The 20,703-nt window shown below is 47.7% G+C and overlaps 1 protein-coding gene across 1 annotated transcript in view; it reads left to right on the top strand.

Annotated features, from left to right (window-relative positions):
* Positions 1–19,197, top strand: part of SEMA6B (semaphorin 6B) — a 176,022-nt gene extending 156,825 nt beyond the window's left edge. Inside the window, exons 11-17 of the mRNA XM_054980607.1 lie at positions 3,390–3,521; positions 4,821–4,970; positions 10,581–10,775; positions 11,775–11,915; positions 14,827–14,904; positions 16,123–16,181; positions 17,728–19,197. Coding sequence (XP_054836582.1) covers positions 3,390–3,521; positions 4,821–4,970; positions 10,581–10,775; positions 11,775–11,915; positions 14,827–14,904; positions 16,123–16,181; positions 17,728–18,728 — 1,756 coding nt within the window. The 3' untranslated portion in view covers positions 18,729–19,197. The remainder of the gene's footprint in view (positions 1–3,389; positions 3,522–4,820; positions 4,971–10,580; positions 10,776–11,774; positions 11,916–14,826; positions 14,905–16,122; positions 16,182–17,727) is intronic.
* The last annotated feature ends 1,506 nt before the right edge of the window (positions 19,198–20,703 follow it).

Genomic DNA, 20,703 nt, shown 5'->3' with positions numbered 1-20,703 from the left:
TTTTGGGCCCCTTTTCAGCCATTTTCAGCCCCTTTTTGCCATTTGGGGCCCAATTTCAGACCTGAATGGCCAGGATTGGGTCCAAAACAAGCAGAATAGGTGATGTCAGGGGGTGTGGCATATGCAAATCAGTTATACTAATGACACATTTCCAGTGATGGCAAGAGGCGTGGCATATGCTAATGAGTCATGCTAATGAGCTAATGAGTTCCTCCAGCTCTTACGAAATGACCCCTGTATCTATCTATCTCACACATACATATATCTCACAGATTGCTTTTTTGGTTAAAAAAGCAATTGTGATTCTATAAATGGTGTGTGCTGCTTTTCAACATCAGCGCACCCATATGCACACCAGTGACATGGGGAAGGCAAGGTGCAAATGAATGGAGGGGACTGAAAGGTGCGGCAGCCTATGCATGTTCCAATTCTACGATCAGTCTTAAAAATTCTCCTCATTCAACCAGGGCCGTTTCCACACAGCTTACCTCTCTTCGTAATGTCCTGGTAGATCGTGCAAAAAACGTGGAAGATCGCGTTTCCTCGCGCAAGATTTGCGCAACGTCACATGACATCGCACAAATCTCACGTGAGAAAACGCGATCTCCCGCGTTTTTTGCGCGATCTACCAGGACATTACGAAGAGAGGTAAGCTGTGTGGAAATGGCCCAGAAGTAAGGAGGAGGGGAATGCAGTGCAGAATGAAAGTCTTGAAATATAAAGGATCAGAAGAGGGGAAATATGCTCATCCCTAATAATAAAAATCAGCTACCTTTATAGGTATGTCATAAGCATTGTGGTATGATCATGTATACCCTTTAAACACTTAAGAGTGCTCTGTAAGGTATTATTAATATTGGATTGGTAGTCACTGATGCAAAGAACCATTAGTGTAAATCCAGGGTAAGATTGAACCAGGGCTGCTCTGAAAGCTGATTTTTAATAGTATTGGTTCTCAGCTCAAATCGTAAGGTATCAAGCTTGTAGACCGCTTTTTATTTGCTGCCTAACGGCATGTAAAAGTTCTTTCCAGACGAGTACCCAAAAAGTTGGTTGTAAATTGAAAGAAAGCTGTTCGTTTCTGTCGGGCTGTCATTCTAGCAAAGGACGTGTGTTTTGTGTTAGCGAGCAGCAGCTTGACCCCTTCCCATACTGAGATGTGGCTTTGTGCTGTATTTCACTCCTTAGGTGCAATTTTAAAAGGAGATTCGGGAATGGTATATGAGTGGATTCCAGGGCTGGAACTTAACACGGATTGTCACAAGTTTCAGGCTTTTCCATTCCCTGGCATCTATTTCCCCCTCTGTGTTTCCAGTGCATTGGTGAAAAACTGCACAAAAGCCATGTTAATGTGATAGTGGTAGTGACTGCATTTAGGTCTTTTTTATGGGGGTTGGCTGATGTGCAAATGCACTCCTGAATGTTAGTAAAAGACCACAACAAGAGGATCCAGACATACTCGCAAATACAGTCACATCAAAGTATTCTATCATTGTACAGGTACCCTTGAGTAAAGTGGAGGGGGAATGGGGGGGTTAAGAGGGACAGGAACTGAGGGGCTCTACCAAACCATGAATGTTCAACACACTTTTGGAAATAAAAAAGAAGAAGAGGAATGGGGAGTCACCTAACTCTTCAGGTCCACTGTGTAAACAAGAACAGCTCTTTTGCAATTCCAAAATGGCGGGGTCGGGGGTGGAGAGGAGACTCTCAAAAGCATCTTCTGAGCCAGCTTAGTGTGAGAGCCAATTTGATGTAGTGGTTAAGACAGGCAGGACTCGAATCTGGACAACCGGGTTTCATTCCTCACTCCTCCACTTGAAGCCAGCTAGGTAACCTTGGGTCAGTCACAGCTTCTCGGAGCTCTCTCAGCCCCACCCACCTCACAGAGTGTTTTGTTGTGGGGATAATAATAACACACTTTGTAAAACGCTCTGAATGTGGCATTAAGTTGTTCTGAAGAGCGGTAGATAAATCGAATGTTGTTGTTGACTTGTTATATCTTCTGCATTTGTGGTCACTCAGGATTTAGCAAATGAGGGATTCTCATAATTGATCCATCTTACCCGCTTTTGCTATGTACTAGAAACTTGTGTGGACTTTATTTCCCAGGCTGTAATGGAGAGGAGGCCTGACTGCATGCAGAATATGGGGCTTAATTTCAGCCGTCCTGGGCCTGTTTTCAATGCTTGTGAAAGAATCGTAAGACGAAATTTGCTGCTTCTTTCTTTAAGCATTTGTTATAGTATGGATTTAAAAGCCAGGGGGACCAGGGCAGGATACCTCGGTTGCACGAATTCTGGAGCCCTGGCGCCTTTGTTTTAAAAATAATAGCCCTTGCAGAATGCCTGAGACCAGGTCCAGTCCGGGACTGGCTGCAGTGCGAGATTAACACCTTGAAGCTTGATCTAAAAGTTAGAGCTTCAGCTAGAATTTCTCAGTGCAGTTCAATGGACGTGTTTATCTGTTTATCGCTCTCTAAATGTAGACAGAGCATTCCCTGGAGCGAGGGTAATCTACTCTTCATGTGTCTACATTTAAAGTGGTTTAACCATCAGTCTCTCACTCCAGTGGCTCCTGGGAATTGTAGAGCCAAGCTACAAGTGATGAATTACACTTGCCTGGCAAGTGAACAGACTCACGTGTATTCCTCCCTGTTCACTTGCCATTCACTTGCAAGTGAATGGCAAGTGAACAGGGAGGAATACACGTGAGTCTGTTCACTTGCCAGGCAAGTGTAATTTGTCACTTGTAGCTTGGCTCTTAGTTCTCTTGGAGAGGGGAATCCTGATGTGAAGAGAGAATGGCTCCTTTCTAAGGAGACAAGTTTGAAAGCTAGAAGGCTGTTTGCAGCCTGTATGCTCATCCCGGATCATAGAGCTTTGCATCTTCTGGAGTTCAAAGCATTTACAATAACCCTACAAGGTAGGCCCATCATCCTTGTATTACAAAGGGCCAAGGGACTGTAGCTTGTAATAATTTTGTTCCAGAGGTGAGATTAGAGCTGGGGACACCTGGATAGCTCAGGGTCTCATTCTTCATGCCGTGCTGGTTTTGAAACTAATCTCTGATCCATTCGGATGATATACAGGTGAGCAGGGCTTTTTTTCTGGAAAAAGAGGTGGTGGAACTCAGTGGTTGCCCTAGGAGAAAATGGTCACATGGCTGGTGGCCCCACCCCCTGATCTCGAGACAGAGGGGAGTTTAGATTGCCTTCCACACAGAGGGCAATCTAAACTCCCCTCTGTCTGGAGATCAGGGGGCGGGGCCACCAGCCATGTGACCATTTTCAAGAGGTTCCAGAACTCCATTCCGCCGCGTTCCTGCTGAAAAAAAGCCCTGCAGGTGAGTCTCTGGGACATGTGACACACCTTTCCTGTCTTTCGCAGCATCCCCGGCTCTGCTGTCTGTGCCTTCGATATGGCCCAGATAGCCTCGGTCTTTGAAGGGCGCTTCCGGGAGCAAAAATCCCCAGAATCCATTTGGACCCCGGTTCCTGAGGAATTGGTACCAAAGCCACGGTAAGCAAAATTCTTTCAAATCAGCAATTTGTCATGATGGGCAAATAAAACCTTCATATTCAGAGGGCTCGGGCAGCTACAAGGAGCAGTCCACAGGGGAGGGCAGTTTCTTCGTCATAGCCTGCTTTGGAGGGATTTCCAGGAAGCATCCAATTGACCACTCTCAGGGCTAAGCTACAAGTGACGAATGACACTTGAACGGCAAGTAAACAGACTCACATGTATTCCTCCCTGTTCACTTGCACTCCACTTGTGCTCCACCGAATGACTACGTGATCAAGCAGAGCGCAAGTGGAGTGCAAGTGAACAGGGAGGAATACACGTGAGTCTGGCCGTTCAAGTGTCATTCGTCACTTGTAGCTTGGCCCTCAGAAACAAGATGCTGGTCTAGATCTGATTCAAAAGACTGGTTCTCATTTAAAATGGGGTAGACAGATTCGTGAAGGAAGGAATCAAGAGCTGTGATAGCAAAATGGAGCCTCCATGTGCAGAGGCAGTTTATCTCTGAATCCCACATGAAGCTGCCTTATGTCAAATAATAGAAAAGAACAAGAATCCAGTAGCACTTTTAAGACTTAACAACATTTGGGGTAGGATATGAGCTTTCGTGAGTCGCAGCTCACTGAAGTATCTGAAGAAGCTGTGATTCCTGAAAGCTCCTATCTTACCCCAAATTTTGTTAGCCTTACAGGTGCTACTGGACTCTTGCTGTTTTCTATTGCTCCGGACAGGCTAACACGGCTACCCATCTTGTTATATCGAGTAAGATCAGTATCTCAGTGCTGACTACACTGACTGGCAGTGGCTGTCTAGCAGAGAAAGGTCTTTCCAGCTACCTACAACCCTTTCAGTGGAGAGATCGAACCAGGGATTTTTGGCATGCAAAACAGGCGCTCTGCCACTCAACTGTGCCTCCTCCAAAATTCTGGGGAAGCAGAAGCTGGACACCGAATTTGGGGGGCAGGCTGTTACCTTCCTTCTCTGTTGCTGGTGGGCTTCTTGGTGCTATCTAGCTTCTGGAAGGACCAAGATGCCAGCCAGTGGTCTGTTCCAGCAGGGAGTCTGCTTATATTTTTACAAAGCTACGTAAATGTAATGGTAGGCCAGTCTTTCAAGACCTATCAGGCGTGATAGCAAAAGGGAATCTCCGTGTTCAAAGGCAGTCTACCTCACCAAATGCTAGGGGAAAGATGGCATGGGGAGAGTTGACTACTGTTGGAAAGGGGATTCCGGCCTCAGTGGAGCGGGAGTCTGACTTGTGACGCTGCTACTTCTCCCTGACTCCCGTTTGCTTCCTAGGCCTGGATGCTGCGCAGCCCCTGGGATGCGTTATAATTCCTCCAGCTTCTTCCCGGATGAGATCCTCAATTTTGTCAAGACGCATCCGCTGATGGATGAGACGGTGCCGTCTCTGGGCAACACACCCTGGATCGTCCGGACCATGACTCGGTAAGAGCGCTAAAAATGTAAACCGTTAATCACACCCTGCAAAAATGCAAATGGGAAAAGATGGCTTTTTATTTATTTTATTTATTTGATGTGATTTATACCCCGCCTTCCCCACAAATGGGCTCAGGGCGGCTAACAACATTCATAAAACACAGTGAATTAATCACGGAAACATAAAATCAATAATAATCTGTAAAAAGTCATTAAAACAGTCCAGGCGCAAGGTTTTTGTAAATCTTGATCATTTTATCGGAAGAGGATGCTCATTGTGACAAGCAGTGTGAGTTGTACAAGCCATCTGATTAGAGAACAGTCTATGGGGGTGGGGGGCATTGTTGGATACCAGTTTCAGTTCTGGGATCTCGGACATGGAAGTTTGGATGCCAAACTTGGAGGTTTCACTTCACACACACACACACCCCAGCAGAATTTAGAAGGATACCAGTTTAGTTCAATTCATTTGCTTACAATCACAAAACGTGGTTTTACTACATGAAATAGTAAACGGGAAGATTTCTCAGAGGGATTTGCTGCATGCTGTGGAATTTCTGGAAGTGAAATATCAGGTTATTCCAAATGTCTGAATACTTGAAGAAAAATGCCTCGGGTCCACATCCATCCACCTCGAGGGGTGTCTGAATGCAGTGAGTCTCCGGAAGTTGGTGGCTCATCACCGTTTTCTGGGTCGTTCTAGCAAGGCTTCAAGGATGGAAAAGTAGAAATAGTGCCTTAATAGAAATGTGTGTAACGGGCTGTGTAGTTCAATGGTTAGAGCTCTGGAGCTGGGTTCAAATCCGAGTTCAAATCCCCACTCAGCCATGAAGCTCGCTGGAGGTCCTTCAGCTAGGCGCTCTCTTTTAGCCCAGTGTACCTGGCAGGGTTGTTGTGATGATAAAATTGAGGAGAGGTGAATTATGAATAGAGTTCCATAGTGTATTGTCGAAGGCTTTCATGGCCGGAGAACGATGGTTGTTGTGGGTTTTCCGGGCTGTATTGCCATGGTCTTGGCATTGTAGTTCCTGACGTTTCGCCAGCAGCTGTGGCTGGCATCTTCAGAGGTGTAGCACCAAAAGACAGAGATCTCTCAGTGTCACAGTGTGGAAAAGATGTTGGCAGGTCATTTATATCTACTCAGGAGGGGTGGGGTTGAGCTGAGTCATCCTGTAAGAGTTTCCCAGGGTGTGGAATGCTAATGGCGGGAGGCTTCACTGTATCCTGAGGAGGTTCTTTTGCATATGGATTGGTGCTTGATGTGCTAATCTTCTCTGCAGGGCTATTGTCGGGTATAGAGTGTTTTGTTAGCCTGGTGTTTTTCAGAACTGGAAACCATGCTCTGTTCATCATTAAGAGCATGGAACTCAGGACCGCACAATGATGTCACTTTGGGTCAGCTGGAACAAGGGTTTTTTTTAAAGTTTAAATCGCCCTCGGCAAAAATGGTCACATGGCTGGTGGCCCCGCCCCCTGATCTCCAGACAGAGGGGAGTTTAGATCGCCCTCCACACTGCTCCAACGGCATGGAGGGCAATCTAAACTGCCCTCTGTCTGGAGATCAGGGGGTGGGGCCACTGGCCATGTGACCATTTTCAAGAGGTGCCAGAACTCCGTTCCACCTGTTCCCACTGGAAAAAAGCCCTGCTACCTGGTATGCTTTCATGATAGAGTAGGGATTCAAATCTGGCCCTAGTTGAACACACTAACCGCTGTACTATGCTGGTGCTCCATTAATATTGCAAAGTATGTACATTTTAATGGGGAAATGTATGAATGTATAGACAATGATATGGAAACAAAGAAATGGATTTACACAAGAGAAAAGCAAAAGCGAAATAGGCAATTCTTCAGGTTGAAAGGGCAGGAAGGAGAAGCTGGAATATTTCGGAAAGGGAGCATAAAAAGGGTTTAGCACCACCTACAGCTTGGAGTGTAACATGCTTTCGAACAGGGGTTTAGAAACCTGTGCAGCGGGAACCCAGCCAAATGCTTTGTGAAATATGCAAATTGAATTGCCGTAATTAGCCTAATGTCTCTTATTTTGCGTCATTCTCTTATCTTGCTTCATTTATTCTGCACTAAAGAGCCGGGGTTAGCATGTCAGATTACCGCTTGGGAGATTTGCATTCAAACCTCTGCCCGTCAGATGATCGTGGGCCAGTCGTTTTCTCTCACCAGGGCATGCCTTGCCGGAGATAGAACTGAAGAATGGAAAACCATGTATGATGCCCTAAGCAATTCGGAGAAGGGAAGCCATTTCACCGCTTTTGCAACCTGCAGAGATCTCACGAGCACCAGTTTTGCTTTTGACACTCAACCGGGACTGTAGACTTACTTTTCATTTTGTTTCCATGAAAACCTAATTGGAAGCTACAGCTGGCTTGCATCTGAGGTTACAGCATGCATAGCCTTGTCTAAATTATATCGAGACCCCATTGAAGCAAAATAACTTTTAGACAGAAGCATATTTTTGCTAAGCCATCTGTGTCTGTTCTGTACACCCTTCTATGTAGCTGGGCGTCTCTTTAGCATACTGAGTCTCTTACACTTTTGGAGCTTTTAAAACGTTCCATAGGAACAATATCTATTGCTCACCTGTCGGCGTGCGAATCTGTGAGTGTGCAGAGTCGTGAATGCACAGACGGGCCAGACCAACAAACGCAGTCGTTAATTTCCTAAGCACCACCGCCAAGACGATCTGGTTCTAATTAAATCTGCCTTAATTGCTGTTTTATGTGAAATTAATCAAGCATCATTTCTGTTGTGTCTCAAGCCAGAAATGCACACCAGGAGATACTGAGGGGGGGCGGTTATGCTTCAGACTGGGGCTCGGCAACATTACTCCCCAGGATTTTGCATGAGGGGCCATGTGCGAAACCACAGGAAGGACCAACGCATTTTTGCAAACATGGTTACGAGCGTTTTTTGCGGTCATGCATCCATGCAAGGCACAATTAAGGAAACTGTGTATTGAAACACCTCCGCCTCTGGCATTTATCCGTCCCACCCCACCCCCCATCCCTGAATCCTCAGCTTCACATACAAAATAGCCAGAATTAATTGGTGGAGATAATTACAGCTTTAATGAGACAACGGAAAACTTTTCTCTAATTGACTTTGGGGGAAGCTTTTTGCAAAAGTATAAGCCAGTTTTTGTTGGTCTCGGTGCTGTTGTTCTTTTAAGCTACTGTGTGCTTTAAGGGGCCAAAACTTTTTAATGATCTGCTGCAATGACATACTTAGATCTCCACTTTCTCTGGATTTCACAGGGGAGAACTTCATTGACCTATCATATTTGGATTCCACTTTTCCTCGCTCAGGATAGTTTACTTGATTTTCACCTCCTCCTGATTTATCCTCACAATAAGCCCGCAACATAAATTAGATGGGGCTCATCGGATGAATGAGCAAGAATTTGAACTCAGATCCCCTTGGTCTCAGTCCAGTATCCACGTCTAACCACTCTGTGCACCACATGGGTTGCCTTTTGGGAACAGGGAGGGCTGCTCAATTGTCTGTGTGGATGAATGCTAGGCAGTTTGTTGAGTTAATGCTGTCCTGTATAGCAGCTAGCACGTAGGTATGTCTGTTTCTTTTTATATCTCTTGTGTGCCTGTGTTGTGTAGTAGGGTTGCCAGGTCCCTATACCCTCCCAGCGGGAGAGGGAGGTCCTGGCACTTAGCTCATGCCTCAGGTGTGATTCTCTTTGTGCACATGCTCCCGGTGCGCGTGTGATGACATCACTTCCAGGAAGCGACATCACACGCTGGCCATGGATGTGTTCCTGCACTTTGCACGGGGCTAATTCTGGCCCGTTTGGGGCCAAAAAGGGTCCCAACAAAGCACAGGAGCATGCCTGTGGCCAGCACAACAATGTCACTTCAGGAAATGACGTCATTGCACCCAGCCGGGAGTGTGCCCAATGCACGCCTTTCCGGGTTGCCTGCTGGTGGCGAGCAATCTCTGGGAGGCTTGTCACCTCCCACCGATCGCCAGCGATCAGCGGGCAAAGAGGCAAACCTCCTGGAGATTGCCTGCCACCCGCAGGCCCCATGGGAAGCCTATTGTGTAGTTAGTTGTTGTAGTATGTAGTGATTAGAGTATTAGATTAGAGTATTGGATGTAGTGTGTAGTGATTAGAATATTGGATGGTGACCAGGGTATCCCAGGCCATCTTTCTCAGCTAAAACCTTCCTCGTAGGATTGTTGTGAGGAAAAACTGGAGGGAGGGGGACCATGTACGCTGCTCTAAGCTCCTTGGAAAAAACAAGGGCCAGTCAGGGTGGGAGGGCCATTTGGCCCAAGCCTCAAGCTCGAAGGGATTTAGATAACTGTTCATTTTCAGTGCTTGATAAGTTCTGCAATTTGTCTCACTCTTTTTTGATGGGTTTAATGTGTCCAAAATATTTTTCTTATGGACAGGGGGAGGGTGTTAGCTGCCTTGACCTGGATAGCCCAGGCAAGCCCAGTCTCATCAGATCTCGAAAGCTAAGCAGGGTTGGCCTTGGCTAGTAATTGGATTGGAGACCTCCAATTACTAATCAAGACCAGGGTTGCTACCGAGTCAGGCAATGGCAAACCATTTCTGTTAGTCTCTTGCCTTGAAAACCCCAGCAAGGGGTCGCCCTAAGTCAGCAATGACTTGAGGGCACTTTCCACCTCCACCAGAATGCTAGCTGGCACCAAACAGGAGATTGGGGTGGAGGGTGCTCTTACAGCGATGGCACAATGCCCTTTCCAGAGCTAGCTCGTGCTGTTCTAGGATTTGGTGGAAATTCTATGTTTTTACCATAGAGTCTTTGCCGAATGCTACAAAGCTGACATGACTTCCAGGTTCGCCCGGGAAATGATATCAGGCAATCACACACTTGATCTTAGCCCAAAGGCTGAGAAGCGATACTCCTTGACTCCTTTTATGCATCCCTGACTTTTTTGTTACCCTCTTATCGATGATCGCGACGAATAAATAAACTGAATACCCATCATGCCTTCAATACAACGGCAATTTTTGTCTGCAGTTTTTGAACCAATGGCCGCAGGAGTCAAGAGGTTTCCAGCAGCACTAAAGCCAGAGATCTGGCAACTCTAGTAAAGGGGCTTCAAAAGAAGGAAGTGGATCGGGCCTCTCTGGACCTCTGAGGGAGCCTGGAAAGGCCAGGATCAAAATAAAACATATTTGCTTATGTTTTGGCCATCTGTCCCAGTTCTCATTTCGCTGTCAGTTTTATAGATTTGTTTGCTTTGTGCAGTATGAATATGTAATTTATAGGGCATCTAGATTTACAACACACAATATTTATGAATCTAATTTACATATAATATGGATTTATTAATACACATTTAACATTGAAAGCTGGAAGAATTGTTTCTCTCTAGGCATTTCGCACGCTGTTCTTCGAAGAGTTGAGAGCCTGTACAGAGGGTTGCCAACTCTGGTTTTGGACATTCCTGGAGCAAAGGAGGCCGAAATAAAGAATTGTGGGTTTGAGTCTGCAGGGAGAGAAGCAAAATCAGAACAAGGATTGGAGTATCCAAATGGCAGAGATGAGAAATTTGATATCAGCCTCAAATAAAAGATAACGGGACGATCTTCTCTCTCTCTGTTCTCCTGGGCAGATATCAGTTGCGTAAAATCGTGGTGGACCCCACAGCGGGGCCCGGGAGGAACCACACTGTCGTGTTTCTGGGTTCCGACACCGGCACTGTCCTCAAGTTTCTGATCCGGGCCAACATCAGTACCAGCTTGGCTACAGTACGGGCCAGCATCCAGAGCTTATTCCTAGAGGAGTTTGAGACATATCCCAGCAACAAGTAAGTTTCAATCAGCAGTCCCACTCGCTGGGCAGTGCTTCCTGGAAAATCCACAAATGAGCAATCCAGGGCTTTTCCACACCAGGTTTTTGATCCATCTTGGCTTCTTAACTGTATCGGTGTTACCCCTGCTTTACACACAGTATCTTTTTTTTCTGTCTAACCCCCTTTCCCCCAAGCTTTTGTTTTGTTTTTTAGACCACCGTAGAAGTGGTCTGAAAAAATACGAGGAAAACTCAATGAAAAATGGAACAGCAATTACAATAGTGTGTGTGTCAGGGAGGGGAAAAACCAATGCAGTTGTTTTTTTTTCGCTGCAGTTAAAAAGCCAAGGTGCAGCAAAACCTGGGTGTAGAAAAGCCCCTACTCTGAGGATGGACAACTGACAGCCTACGGGAGAAGTATCTTGGCCTGTCAGCAGCCTTACTAAATTGGTTTTTTAAAAATCCATTTCTACCTACAAGGCAAAAAAAGTTTGTTTTCAAAAGCTGACCATGTGCAAAGAGCCATGTTGGATCAGGCCACGGTAGCCAAGCAGGGTCGTTTTCACGCGTCTCAGCATAGTGCTAAACTCACGAAACGAGGGCGTCTTCATGGTGCGATTTCTGACGTTATCGCGCCACGATTCCGTTTTCGTGGCGCGATGATGTCAGAAATCAGGCCATGAAGACGCCTTTGTTCCGTAAGTTTAGTGCTATGCTAATGACCTGGATGCCTTAGAAGACTGACAAGCAGGGCTAAGTCCTGCCGTGGCCCTCCCCCACGGCACACTTCTTCTGTACACTTCCTCTGTACAAGGAGGTTCCACGTGGTTGGGAAAACATGTATAAGTCGAGTGCTAAACCAGACAATGTGAGTACAGAATGCGAACAGATTTGCAAAACCAGTTGGGCACTGGGAGCACTTAGGAAAAATATATAACCCAATTAAAATGGAGAGAGAATCTTTTCCTCCCTAATGGTTTCCCTACTAAATCCTCCACTTTGGCCTTTCCTTCAGATGCGGGAAGGACAATGCAGACGAGCGGAAACTTCTAGGTATGGAGCTTGACAAAGTCGCTGGAGCGTTGCTGCTGGCGTTCCCACCCTGCGTGGTGAGGGCCCCTCTGGCAAGATGCCACCAACATTCAGGCTGCATGAAGTGAGTCCTCGCTTTCTGTCCCGCTGAGCTTAGGACCTAGGACAGCCCTGGAGAGGTGGAGTTTGTCCCTTTCGGGGGGGTGGGCAGTATAATGGTTATGGCAATTCCCTAGCATCTTGCCTTCAGAGATAGACTGCCTCTGTCTAGGGATGTTCACTTTAGCTCCCACCAACGATAGACCAATCCTCCGATACTTTACCAAACACACGTAAACGGCTCTGTGCTTTCCAACGCAAAGCAGGTTACGAGTATAATTAATAATAATAATGAAAGGACAATGCCTTGAATAAAACGTCCAATTGAGTCTTCACCCTCAGTCATCTTGCCTGTGTGTTCTGTGAGGTTGGCTATGCTTGGGGGACAGATCGAGGCATGCTTGCGTGCGGCACGAGCAAATTTCCATTGATGGCCGCAGGCTATCCCTTTACAAACCGATATTAAGACCGTTTGTCACCCCCCACGGGGGCTGCCACCCCGCTGCTGCCCTGACGACATCTCCTTGCCTAATTGCCAGAGACGGAGAGTCAATTATTCACAACTTCTCGGCTTAATACCTGGACCCCCAGGAGGGATCAGCAGCAAAATTTAAAACGCATCTGAAAAACAGAGCAAGATTTTTGCAGAACAAAAGGTCACAACCTGGGGGGTTGGGAGATGGTAACAGCCCATGGATCATCTGAACGAGGTGTGGAAAGCGGAGAGCGCTGGTTTTCAATTTCTCCCACTGGAGTGCTTTTACAGAAACTCGCTTGCGGGGAAGTTGGAGGGTAAAGAATTGGGGGGGGGGTCTGTTCTGGATTTCTGGGCCCATTAGGCAAGACAGAACCGCTGAAACAAAACCCAGCTGGCCACACCCGTCTGCCAACACACAAATCCTCCTCCTCTACCACCTCTTTACAGTTCTCTGGAGAAAATGCAAGCGACTTCAAATTTCCTGTTTTCCTTTCAACAGCATATTGCCCCAGTACATTTAGAACTGTGGGTGGTGCTGGGCTTGAAATTTATAAGGGGGAAATGAGGTTTGGCCAGGCTGGAAGCCTCCAAGCCAAATGCAATCCACCCTCCATGTAGGCCTGGAACATTTCAGGTGCTTAACAGTCTCCCTGGTATTGCAACTCCAGACCAGTGAGAAAATCTGGATGTGTGTTCGGTGGCTGATAAGTTTCTCCGACTGATACAGAGTTCCACACGTGCTAGGGTCCTTGCCCAAGCAGAAGCATGGGAAAAAATCTTGCACTGGCTCCTTGCGCTAAGTTAAACAGAGCATATCAAAAGTCATTTTTCCATTTGCTCAAGACGTGCAAGGAATTTCTGGGCATTATTAGAAAGGAAAGTGCTAGGTGCTACGGCATGATCTTGCGCAAGCAGAGCTGTGCTAAATCTGTTTACAATTCTCCCTGTGCATTCCTGGCTCTCAGCTGATAGTGTGATATTCACAGGAATGCATCAGAAATCCTCATCCAAATGTCTCTGCAGATGTTGGAGCTCCAAAAGACCCAACCTTGTTTCTGAACTCAAACTAAAAGAGAAATCCTCTAGCATCTGTTTTCAAATTTTCAGTGTTCGTACTACGTGGTGTGCAGACACACTTTGCGCACTTACTCAGTTCCTGTTCAGATCTTTCCCCCCTCTGTTTTGGCTGGGGAGATCTGCATTGATAAAACACCACAAAAAAGCAGTCTTGGTGTGACTACAAAATGTGTTTTTGTAATGTGCCGAAGTACATTGGCAAAGCACAGCCCTAAAAGAATCCTGGTGCAACATACTGTTGCGCCAACATTACTGTTTCAGTGCACTTTAAGAAAGGTTAAAAAGTGAAGATACAAATGAGCTGGAGGAAGTTAGAGCTGCAACAAAGAGTACAGATTCCAAAATTAATTTTTGAGAATGTTTTTCAATTAGACTGCATTTAAGAAAGAGTCACACACAGTGCACAGCTATGAGAAATGTCAAAGGTGTCTGCATGTCCACCAGAAAACTGTAGGAGTGAGCGCAGGGTGGTAGTCGGGGCTTTTTTTCAGGGGGAACACGGGGGAACGGAGTTCCGGAACCTCTTGAAAATGGTCACATGGCTGGTGGCCCCTCCCCCTGATCTCCAGAAAGAGGGGAGTTTAGATTGACCTCCGCGCCGCTCTAAACTCCCCTCTGTCTGGAGTTCAGGGGGCGGGGCCACCAGCCATGTGACCATTTGCTCTGAGGGTAACCCACTGAGTTCCACCACCTCTTTTCCCAGAAAAAAAGCCCTGGTGGTAGCAGTCAGCAAAATAATAATAACACCAACAACATTCAATTTATATACCACCTTTCAGGACAACTGAACGCCCACTCAGAGCAGTTTAGAACGTATGTTGTTATTATCCCGTCAACAATCACCCTGTGAAGTGGATAGGATTGAGAGAGTTCTGAGAGAGCTGTGACTGACCCAAGGTCACCCAGCTGGCTTCAAGCGGAGGAGTGGGAAGTCAAACCCGGTTCTCCAGATTAGAGTCCAACCACTATGCCAAATCCAGCTTCCTAAACACCTCCACTTTACTTTTTTTGAAAAAGCACGTTTCTTGCCCTTGAGAAGGGCTGAAACTCCATGCTTCAGTGAAATTTCCAGCCAGCTTGTGTCTTTCCTCCATTGTGTAATGGATTTATTGCCTAATAAAAGATACTGCATGAATTGCGTTCTTGGTTCTGGATTTTGATTTGGGAGAAGCAGTGCTGGAGACGACTTCTTTCTCAATCAACATGGCCTTAATTACAAGGGCCACACTCTAGTTATTCACTCATGCTTTTTTACCAAAGGATCCCTGGGAATTGTAGTTTTCTCTTTCCCTGGCCACAGGTATCCCCAACGGAACTCCTTTTTTTGATGTCCTTTGCCAAACCGTTTCTAACTCTCTCTCCTGCTTTTTCTGCCCCTTAGGAATTGTTTGGGGAGCCGGGACCCCTATTGTGGCTGGACTCCTGAAGGCGCCTGTATTTTCGTAGACTCAAGGACTAGGTATTAGTTGTCTCCTCTCCTATAATTTGGGTGGGAAATGGAGGGGGCAGTGGGACCCTTTCTTTCTTTTAAAAATTAATCTCTAGTCAATACGAGGGCCTAGAATCCCTAACAGAGAGATGCCTAGCGCAATTCAAAGCACTGCAAACTATGCAATGTATCAGATCTCCAGGGTCTCAGGCAGAAAAGTATCTTTCTAAACATCTGATATTCAAGACCATTTAGCTAGGAATGTTGCAGATTGAACCTGGGAACCCGTGCCTGCAAAGCAGATGACCTCCTGCCACAAAACTAGGGCCGTTTCCACACGACTTGCCTTATTCTGCAAAATAGTGAAATCTCGCACAAAATATCGCGAGAAGACGTTATCGCATGAGAAAAGCCAGGGGGAGGGGGGAGCAGAGCAGAGCAGCAACATTTTTTCCTGTTGTGTACCATAGCTGTTCATGGTACAAGACCCCTGCTGGAGCAAAAGTGTCAATTCTAGAAGGATGAGTGCCTTTGGAAGCCTTCACATGAACAAGGTGCGCTTGACTCCTGCTACTGTAACAGTGGCAAAAATCCACAAAGCCAAAGGGGGAAAGAGATTGTCAGAATCGATCCCTGAAAGGGGTCAGATGATTATTGGGGTCACGTAGAGAAAATCAAGATGGTCTCCAAGCAGAATGGGTGTATAGGACCGTGGCTATGTGGCAAAGCAAGGATCTTCAAATGCCCCACACGACTTACCTTATTCTGCAAAATAGTGAAATCTCGCACAAAATATCGCGAGAAGACGTTATCACGTGAGAAGACGTGATAACAGCATCTTCTCGTGAGATTTCGCGCGAGATTTCGCTATTTTGCAGAATAAGGTAAGCCGTGTGGAAACGGCCTAGGGCTCCTCCAGTTAAGAGAACAGCATCAGTAATCGATTTTTGCTTACAATCCTCTCTCATACCAAGTCAAACCAAATCTGTTGGTCCATCTACCCCACTGTTGTTTCATCTGGCCGGCTCTGTCCTCAGGCCTTTCTCAGTACCAGCTGCCTTTAACTGGAGATGCCAGGATTTGAACCTGGGACCGTCCACAAAGCACACAACTGAAGAGCACTGGGGCAAATAGGAGGTCTTACGAGGTTATCTGGCTGCCCCTCCATTTTGCAGGTCAAGCTCGCTCAGCAAATCTATTCCATTCTCTAACGTCCACACTGTTTCTCTCCTTTTTGTCTGCCTGCAGGGTTATGTTTGATCAAGACATTGCCGGTGGGAAGACGTCTCATCTCGGAGACTGTGAAGGTGCGTGTTTCCCCATCGTTGTTAGCCGTGTAGCAAAGAGCCATCTCTCTAGTGGAACATCAACACGAGCAAGGGCGGGGGAACTGCTGTCTTTCAGTTCCCTTTGGGGAATGCAGCAGGGACTGTATCCAGCCACTGTTGAACGTGGCACTGTCGTCGTGCTATAGCAGTCATTTGCAACGGGGTTGGCTTGTCCGCCCAGGATAATCCAGTTGCAAATGGATGCTATAGCGCAGCGGTAGTGCAATACCCAATGATGTGTGGATGCAGCCAGGGTTGTTAAACCATGTATCGTAGGCAGGGCTTTGTTTCAGCAGGAACACAGTGGAACGGAGTTCCGGCACCTCTTGAAAATGGTCACATGGCCGGTGGCCCCACCCCCGGATCGCCAGACAGAGGGGAGTTTAGATTGCCCTCCGCGCTGCTGCGCGGAGGGCTATCTAAACTCCCCTCTGTCTGGCGATCTGGGGGCGGGGCCACCGGCCATGTGACCATTTTCACCAAGGGCGATTTAAACTTTAAAACACTCCCCCCTTGTTCCAGCTGACCCAAAGTGACATCATTGTGCGGTCCAGTTCTGCCACTGAGTTCCACCACCTCTTTTCCCAGAAAAAAAGCCCTGATCATAGGTGACCTGATCAGTGGGCTATGATTTGGAGATCTATGCCAGGTGTCATATCCATGGTATGACTTTTTCTCAGTGGTGGCTCCAGAGATGCGGAATGCCCTCTTTCTGGACGCTCACCTGGCAACCATTTGGGATACAGGGACATTTTTTTAAAAAGATACTTCTTTTTGCTCCTGGCTTCTAAGGTACGTTTTTTTAATCCACTCTGCAGCCTGCCAGCTGAAGAGGGTTTTTTTAAGTGCTGATTTTACTGTAGACTTTTCCTGCTGAGAATTTCATTATTGGGATTTTATCAATCATTTAAATGGTTTTAAATGAATTGTTTCTTGGAGCCGCCTCAGGCAAGGTGTTTGGAGAAGTGGGAGGGGGGCGGGATGTTCTAAATAAATAAACAGAAGGAACAACCAGGAGGCTTTGAGATGGGACTGCATGGCTTGATCTGTGCAGTCGGAACAAAAAAGTAGCAGTCATAACGAGGTGCTAAAGGATTCTGGCTTCACAGAGCAATTGGCCGAGCTGCCATGATCTCACAGAAGGGAGAAACACCCAAGATGGCTGCCATTGGCTGGGCTGTTCAGATTCTAATGAGGAGCGAATCAGAGGGCGGGCAGAGAGGTAGGAAAGTCATCATTGGCTGCTAGCCATGGTGACTGAAGCAAGCTTCCATATATAGAGGCAGAAGTACTAGTGCTGGTAGGACGCAATGGGGGAGGGCCTCGGCCTCTATATCTGGTTTGTCTGGCCCTCCAGGGCCACGGGTGAGCTGCTGAGTTTAAAAAGGATGCCAGACGAAATGGAGCAGTGGCCTCATCTGGCAGGCCTCTTCTTGTGTTCCTGTGCCAAGCTAGGACATCAGCCCACATGCTGTTAGTCAGCATGGCCTGTTGACCCGTAGCGATGGTTCTTCTTCCTCCCCAGGGCTGGTGACCGAAAGCTTTGTGGATGAACCAGACGGCCTGGTGTCTGTGAACCTTCTCGTGACCTCCTCGGTGGCAGCCTTCGTTATTGGGGCTGTCATTTCTGGCTTCAGCGTTTGCTGGTTCATCGGGCACCGTGACCGGAAGGAGCTGGCCCGGCGCAAAGACAAGGAGAACATCCTGTCCCACAGCGAGTCGGTGGTGAGCGTCAGCCGGCTAGGCGAACGGCACACCCGGGCCCCTAGCGGGCAGCCTGAAAACTTGCTGGCGCCACTCATGCAGAATGGGTGGCCCAAAGGGCTCATCAAGGTGAGCCAGAATGACCTGGATTCAGGGGTGCTACCCACCCCGGAGCAGACCCCCTTGCAGCAAAAGCGATGCCCGAAGCCCTGCAGCTGGGAATACAGCCACAACCTCATTAATGCATCGATGCGGGGCGGAGAACCTCCCTCCTCCGTCATCCTCCTCCATGCTGGCCACACACCCGTGGCCCCCCACCACTTGACCTCCGGCCGTGTCATCCCCATCTCCTGCCACTCCATGCTGATGGACCAGGAACTGGAGAGCGAAACGGGCGACCTCTCGCTGGACATGCGTTATCTACCGGTGAGTGGTGGGGAAGGACCCAGAGGGGTCCAGCAACAACTGCAGCAAGCACCCTCTTCGCACCGACCCAGTGGGACCCGGAGCTCCTACGGCGGTGAGATGCCCATCACGCCGCACGACAGCCCCGATCGACGACGGGTGGTGTCAGCCCCAAGTGGGGAGACGGGGGATTCCATTCAGTGGAACCCCGACAAGCTGAACTCGAATAGTAACAATGCAGCCAGCAAGGCGAATGCACATCTCAGACGCACCCACACTTTCAACAGTGGAGAAGGCCAGGTGGCTTATGCCCGGGCACAGAGGGCTCCCACGCTGGGCCCTCAGCACACTCTCACAGACTTCGGCCACCTCCTGAAATATGGTGGCATCGAGCGGACTCCCTCCTCTGTCAAATAGGGAGCCACCCTAGAGGTGTGGTGTGGCTTGGTAACCTCCCTCCTCGTGGAAGGGGCGGGGTTTCGTGACAGAAAGGAGGAGGGGCGGAGCAGGAAAACAACAACAAAAACGAGAGACCCTGGATCCCACTTTGGGAGGGACAGAGGGAGGAGGAGACCCGGACCCTCCCCCTTCCCGGCATGTGGATCGTTGAGGAGAGGGGTCACCAGAGAGGCAAAAGGGGGGACCTCTTGTGTGTGTGTGTTTGGGGTTCTCTTTGTCCTGGAGCTTCCTCGCTGGACTCTTCCTTGCCTTTGCAATGTTCCTCCTCCATTTTGAGAGGTTGTGAGGCGGGGCCTGCTGGGATGGTCACCCCTCCCCCTCCCTGCCAAACGGTCGAGAATCAAAGATTACAGGACAGGATTTTCTCTGATTGTGAAATAATAGTAAAAAAGAAACAAAAAGAAATTGGTTGCTAGGAAGGTTTTGGGAAAGTCTGCATGCACGATCTGGAAAGGATTCAGGGCTGACATCTCCTTTTCTTTGTGTGGTAACAGCTGGTACTTGAGGGGTGGTCCCAGGTGGTGGGAACGGATTTCCATCCCTAGCTCCAGAAAGTTTCCTCCCTTTCATTCAGAAGATTCTGGTGTATTGTTTCCACAAACCTCCCTCCCATATGCACACACACAAATCCCATACCGCTCGGGCATTCGCTGAATCGGAAGGGCTTTGCAAGCTGAGCATCTTTTCAGAAGAATTAGTCCAAGTAAGACTTTTCCCTCGGAGAGAGTACCAGAGTCTCTCCGTTTTATCATGGTGCTCACGGCTGGGAAGGTGACAAATATAGTTTGTATCTTCACGGCCAATGTCTAAACCTGTTGGAAGGGGTCAGCTTTTTCAGCAAAGAGTTCTGGGGATTCATGCTCCCCACGAGACTTAGAATTCCTTTGAGACGTTCAGTTCCTAGGTTTGCAGCCCGGTGGGTTATTGAAATAAAACAGCTTCAAACTGGTTTAAATGTACAGTGTAGTCAGCCAGGGCTAATCCACTACAGACTTCCCAGAGGGCAACCTCCAAACCAGAAATGTAAACGGAGTGGGGGATCCATTTCTCATTTCCCCATGGGTTGGTCCTTTGTTCTCATGGCGTCCATCCACTTTCTTGGAGGGAGGAAGGGTTAACTTGCACACGAGAAACAGATTGGTAGCAGGGACAGGCAGAGTTTAGGATAGAACATGCCACCTCTCTGGACAGGATTCCCATACGTCCTGGTTGTGGCAGCTTGTCTGTGGGCCCACAGAAATCTGTGCATGATTGAAGGTAGCGTGGGTAGCTTGGTCTCTAAGGGCCTGAGTATTTTCCCATCTGAATCAAAACCGTTGAAACATTTCAGTCTTGCAGCCTAAATGGTTTGCTTTTGAGTATGGAGTCACTTTGCACAGGTGTGCTTTGAGACTGGAGGAAAGCAACCCCAAACTCATATAGAGATGCAACGGGCACACGTCTGAGGGCCAAGTGTTCTAAGTTTCCACTTCTGGGGTGATGAAATGATCCAAACACAGGAATACATCTAACTGATGCCACCTTTCTGGGATGGCTGTTTGTGACCAGAACAGCCACTCACACAGAGTCACAATGGCAGACTTAGGACTGCCGACTGTCTTTATCGGAAAAGCTTAAATATGCCTACTGCATATAATGTAATAATGCTTCATAATGGCCCGCCTGCAGCAGCAGCTGACAGGAGGGAAGCAAGGACAAGACGTGGAGTTATGCAGAGATGCAACAGGGAACCTTCTCTGTGGATGGATGATTGAGAATCAAAGGAGACGTCAGATTATGTCAGTATTGGAGGGGGGGGGGCAGCACACAGTACAGGAATTTTTGATCTACAGTCATAAGCATTAGTATCGTTGGTCCATTTAAGGAACTGTAAAATTGTTTTGTTGGCTGGTTGGGGAGGGCAGCACATTTCTGGCTGGGCCATGCCTGTATT

The sequence above is a fragment of the Eublepharis macularius genome, chromosome 5 (assembly GCF_028583425.1).
Source record: "Eublepharis macularius isolate TG4126 chromosome 5, MPM_Emac_v1.0, whole genome shotgun sequence".
NCBI classification, from domain to species: domain Eukaryota; kingdom Metazoa; phylum Chordata; class Lepidosauria; order Squamata; family Eublepharidae; genus Eublepharis; species Eublepharis macularius.
Note: the sequence above shows the minus strand (reverse complement) of the source record. Positions and strands in the feature narration are given on the sequence as shown.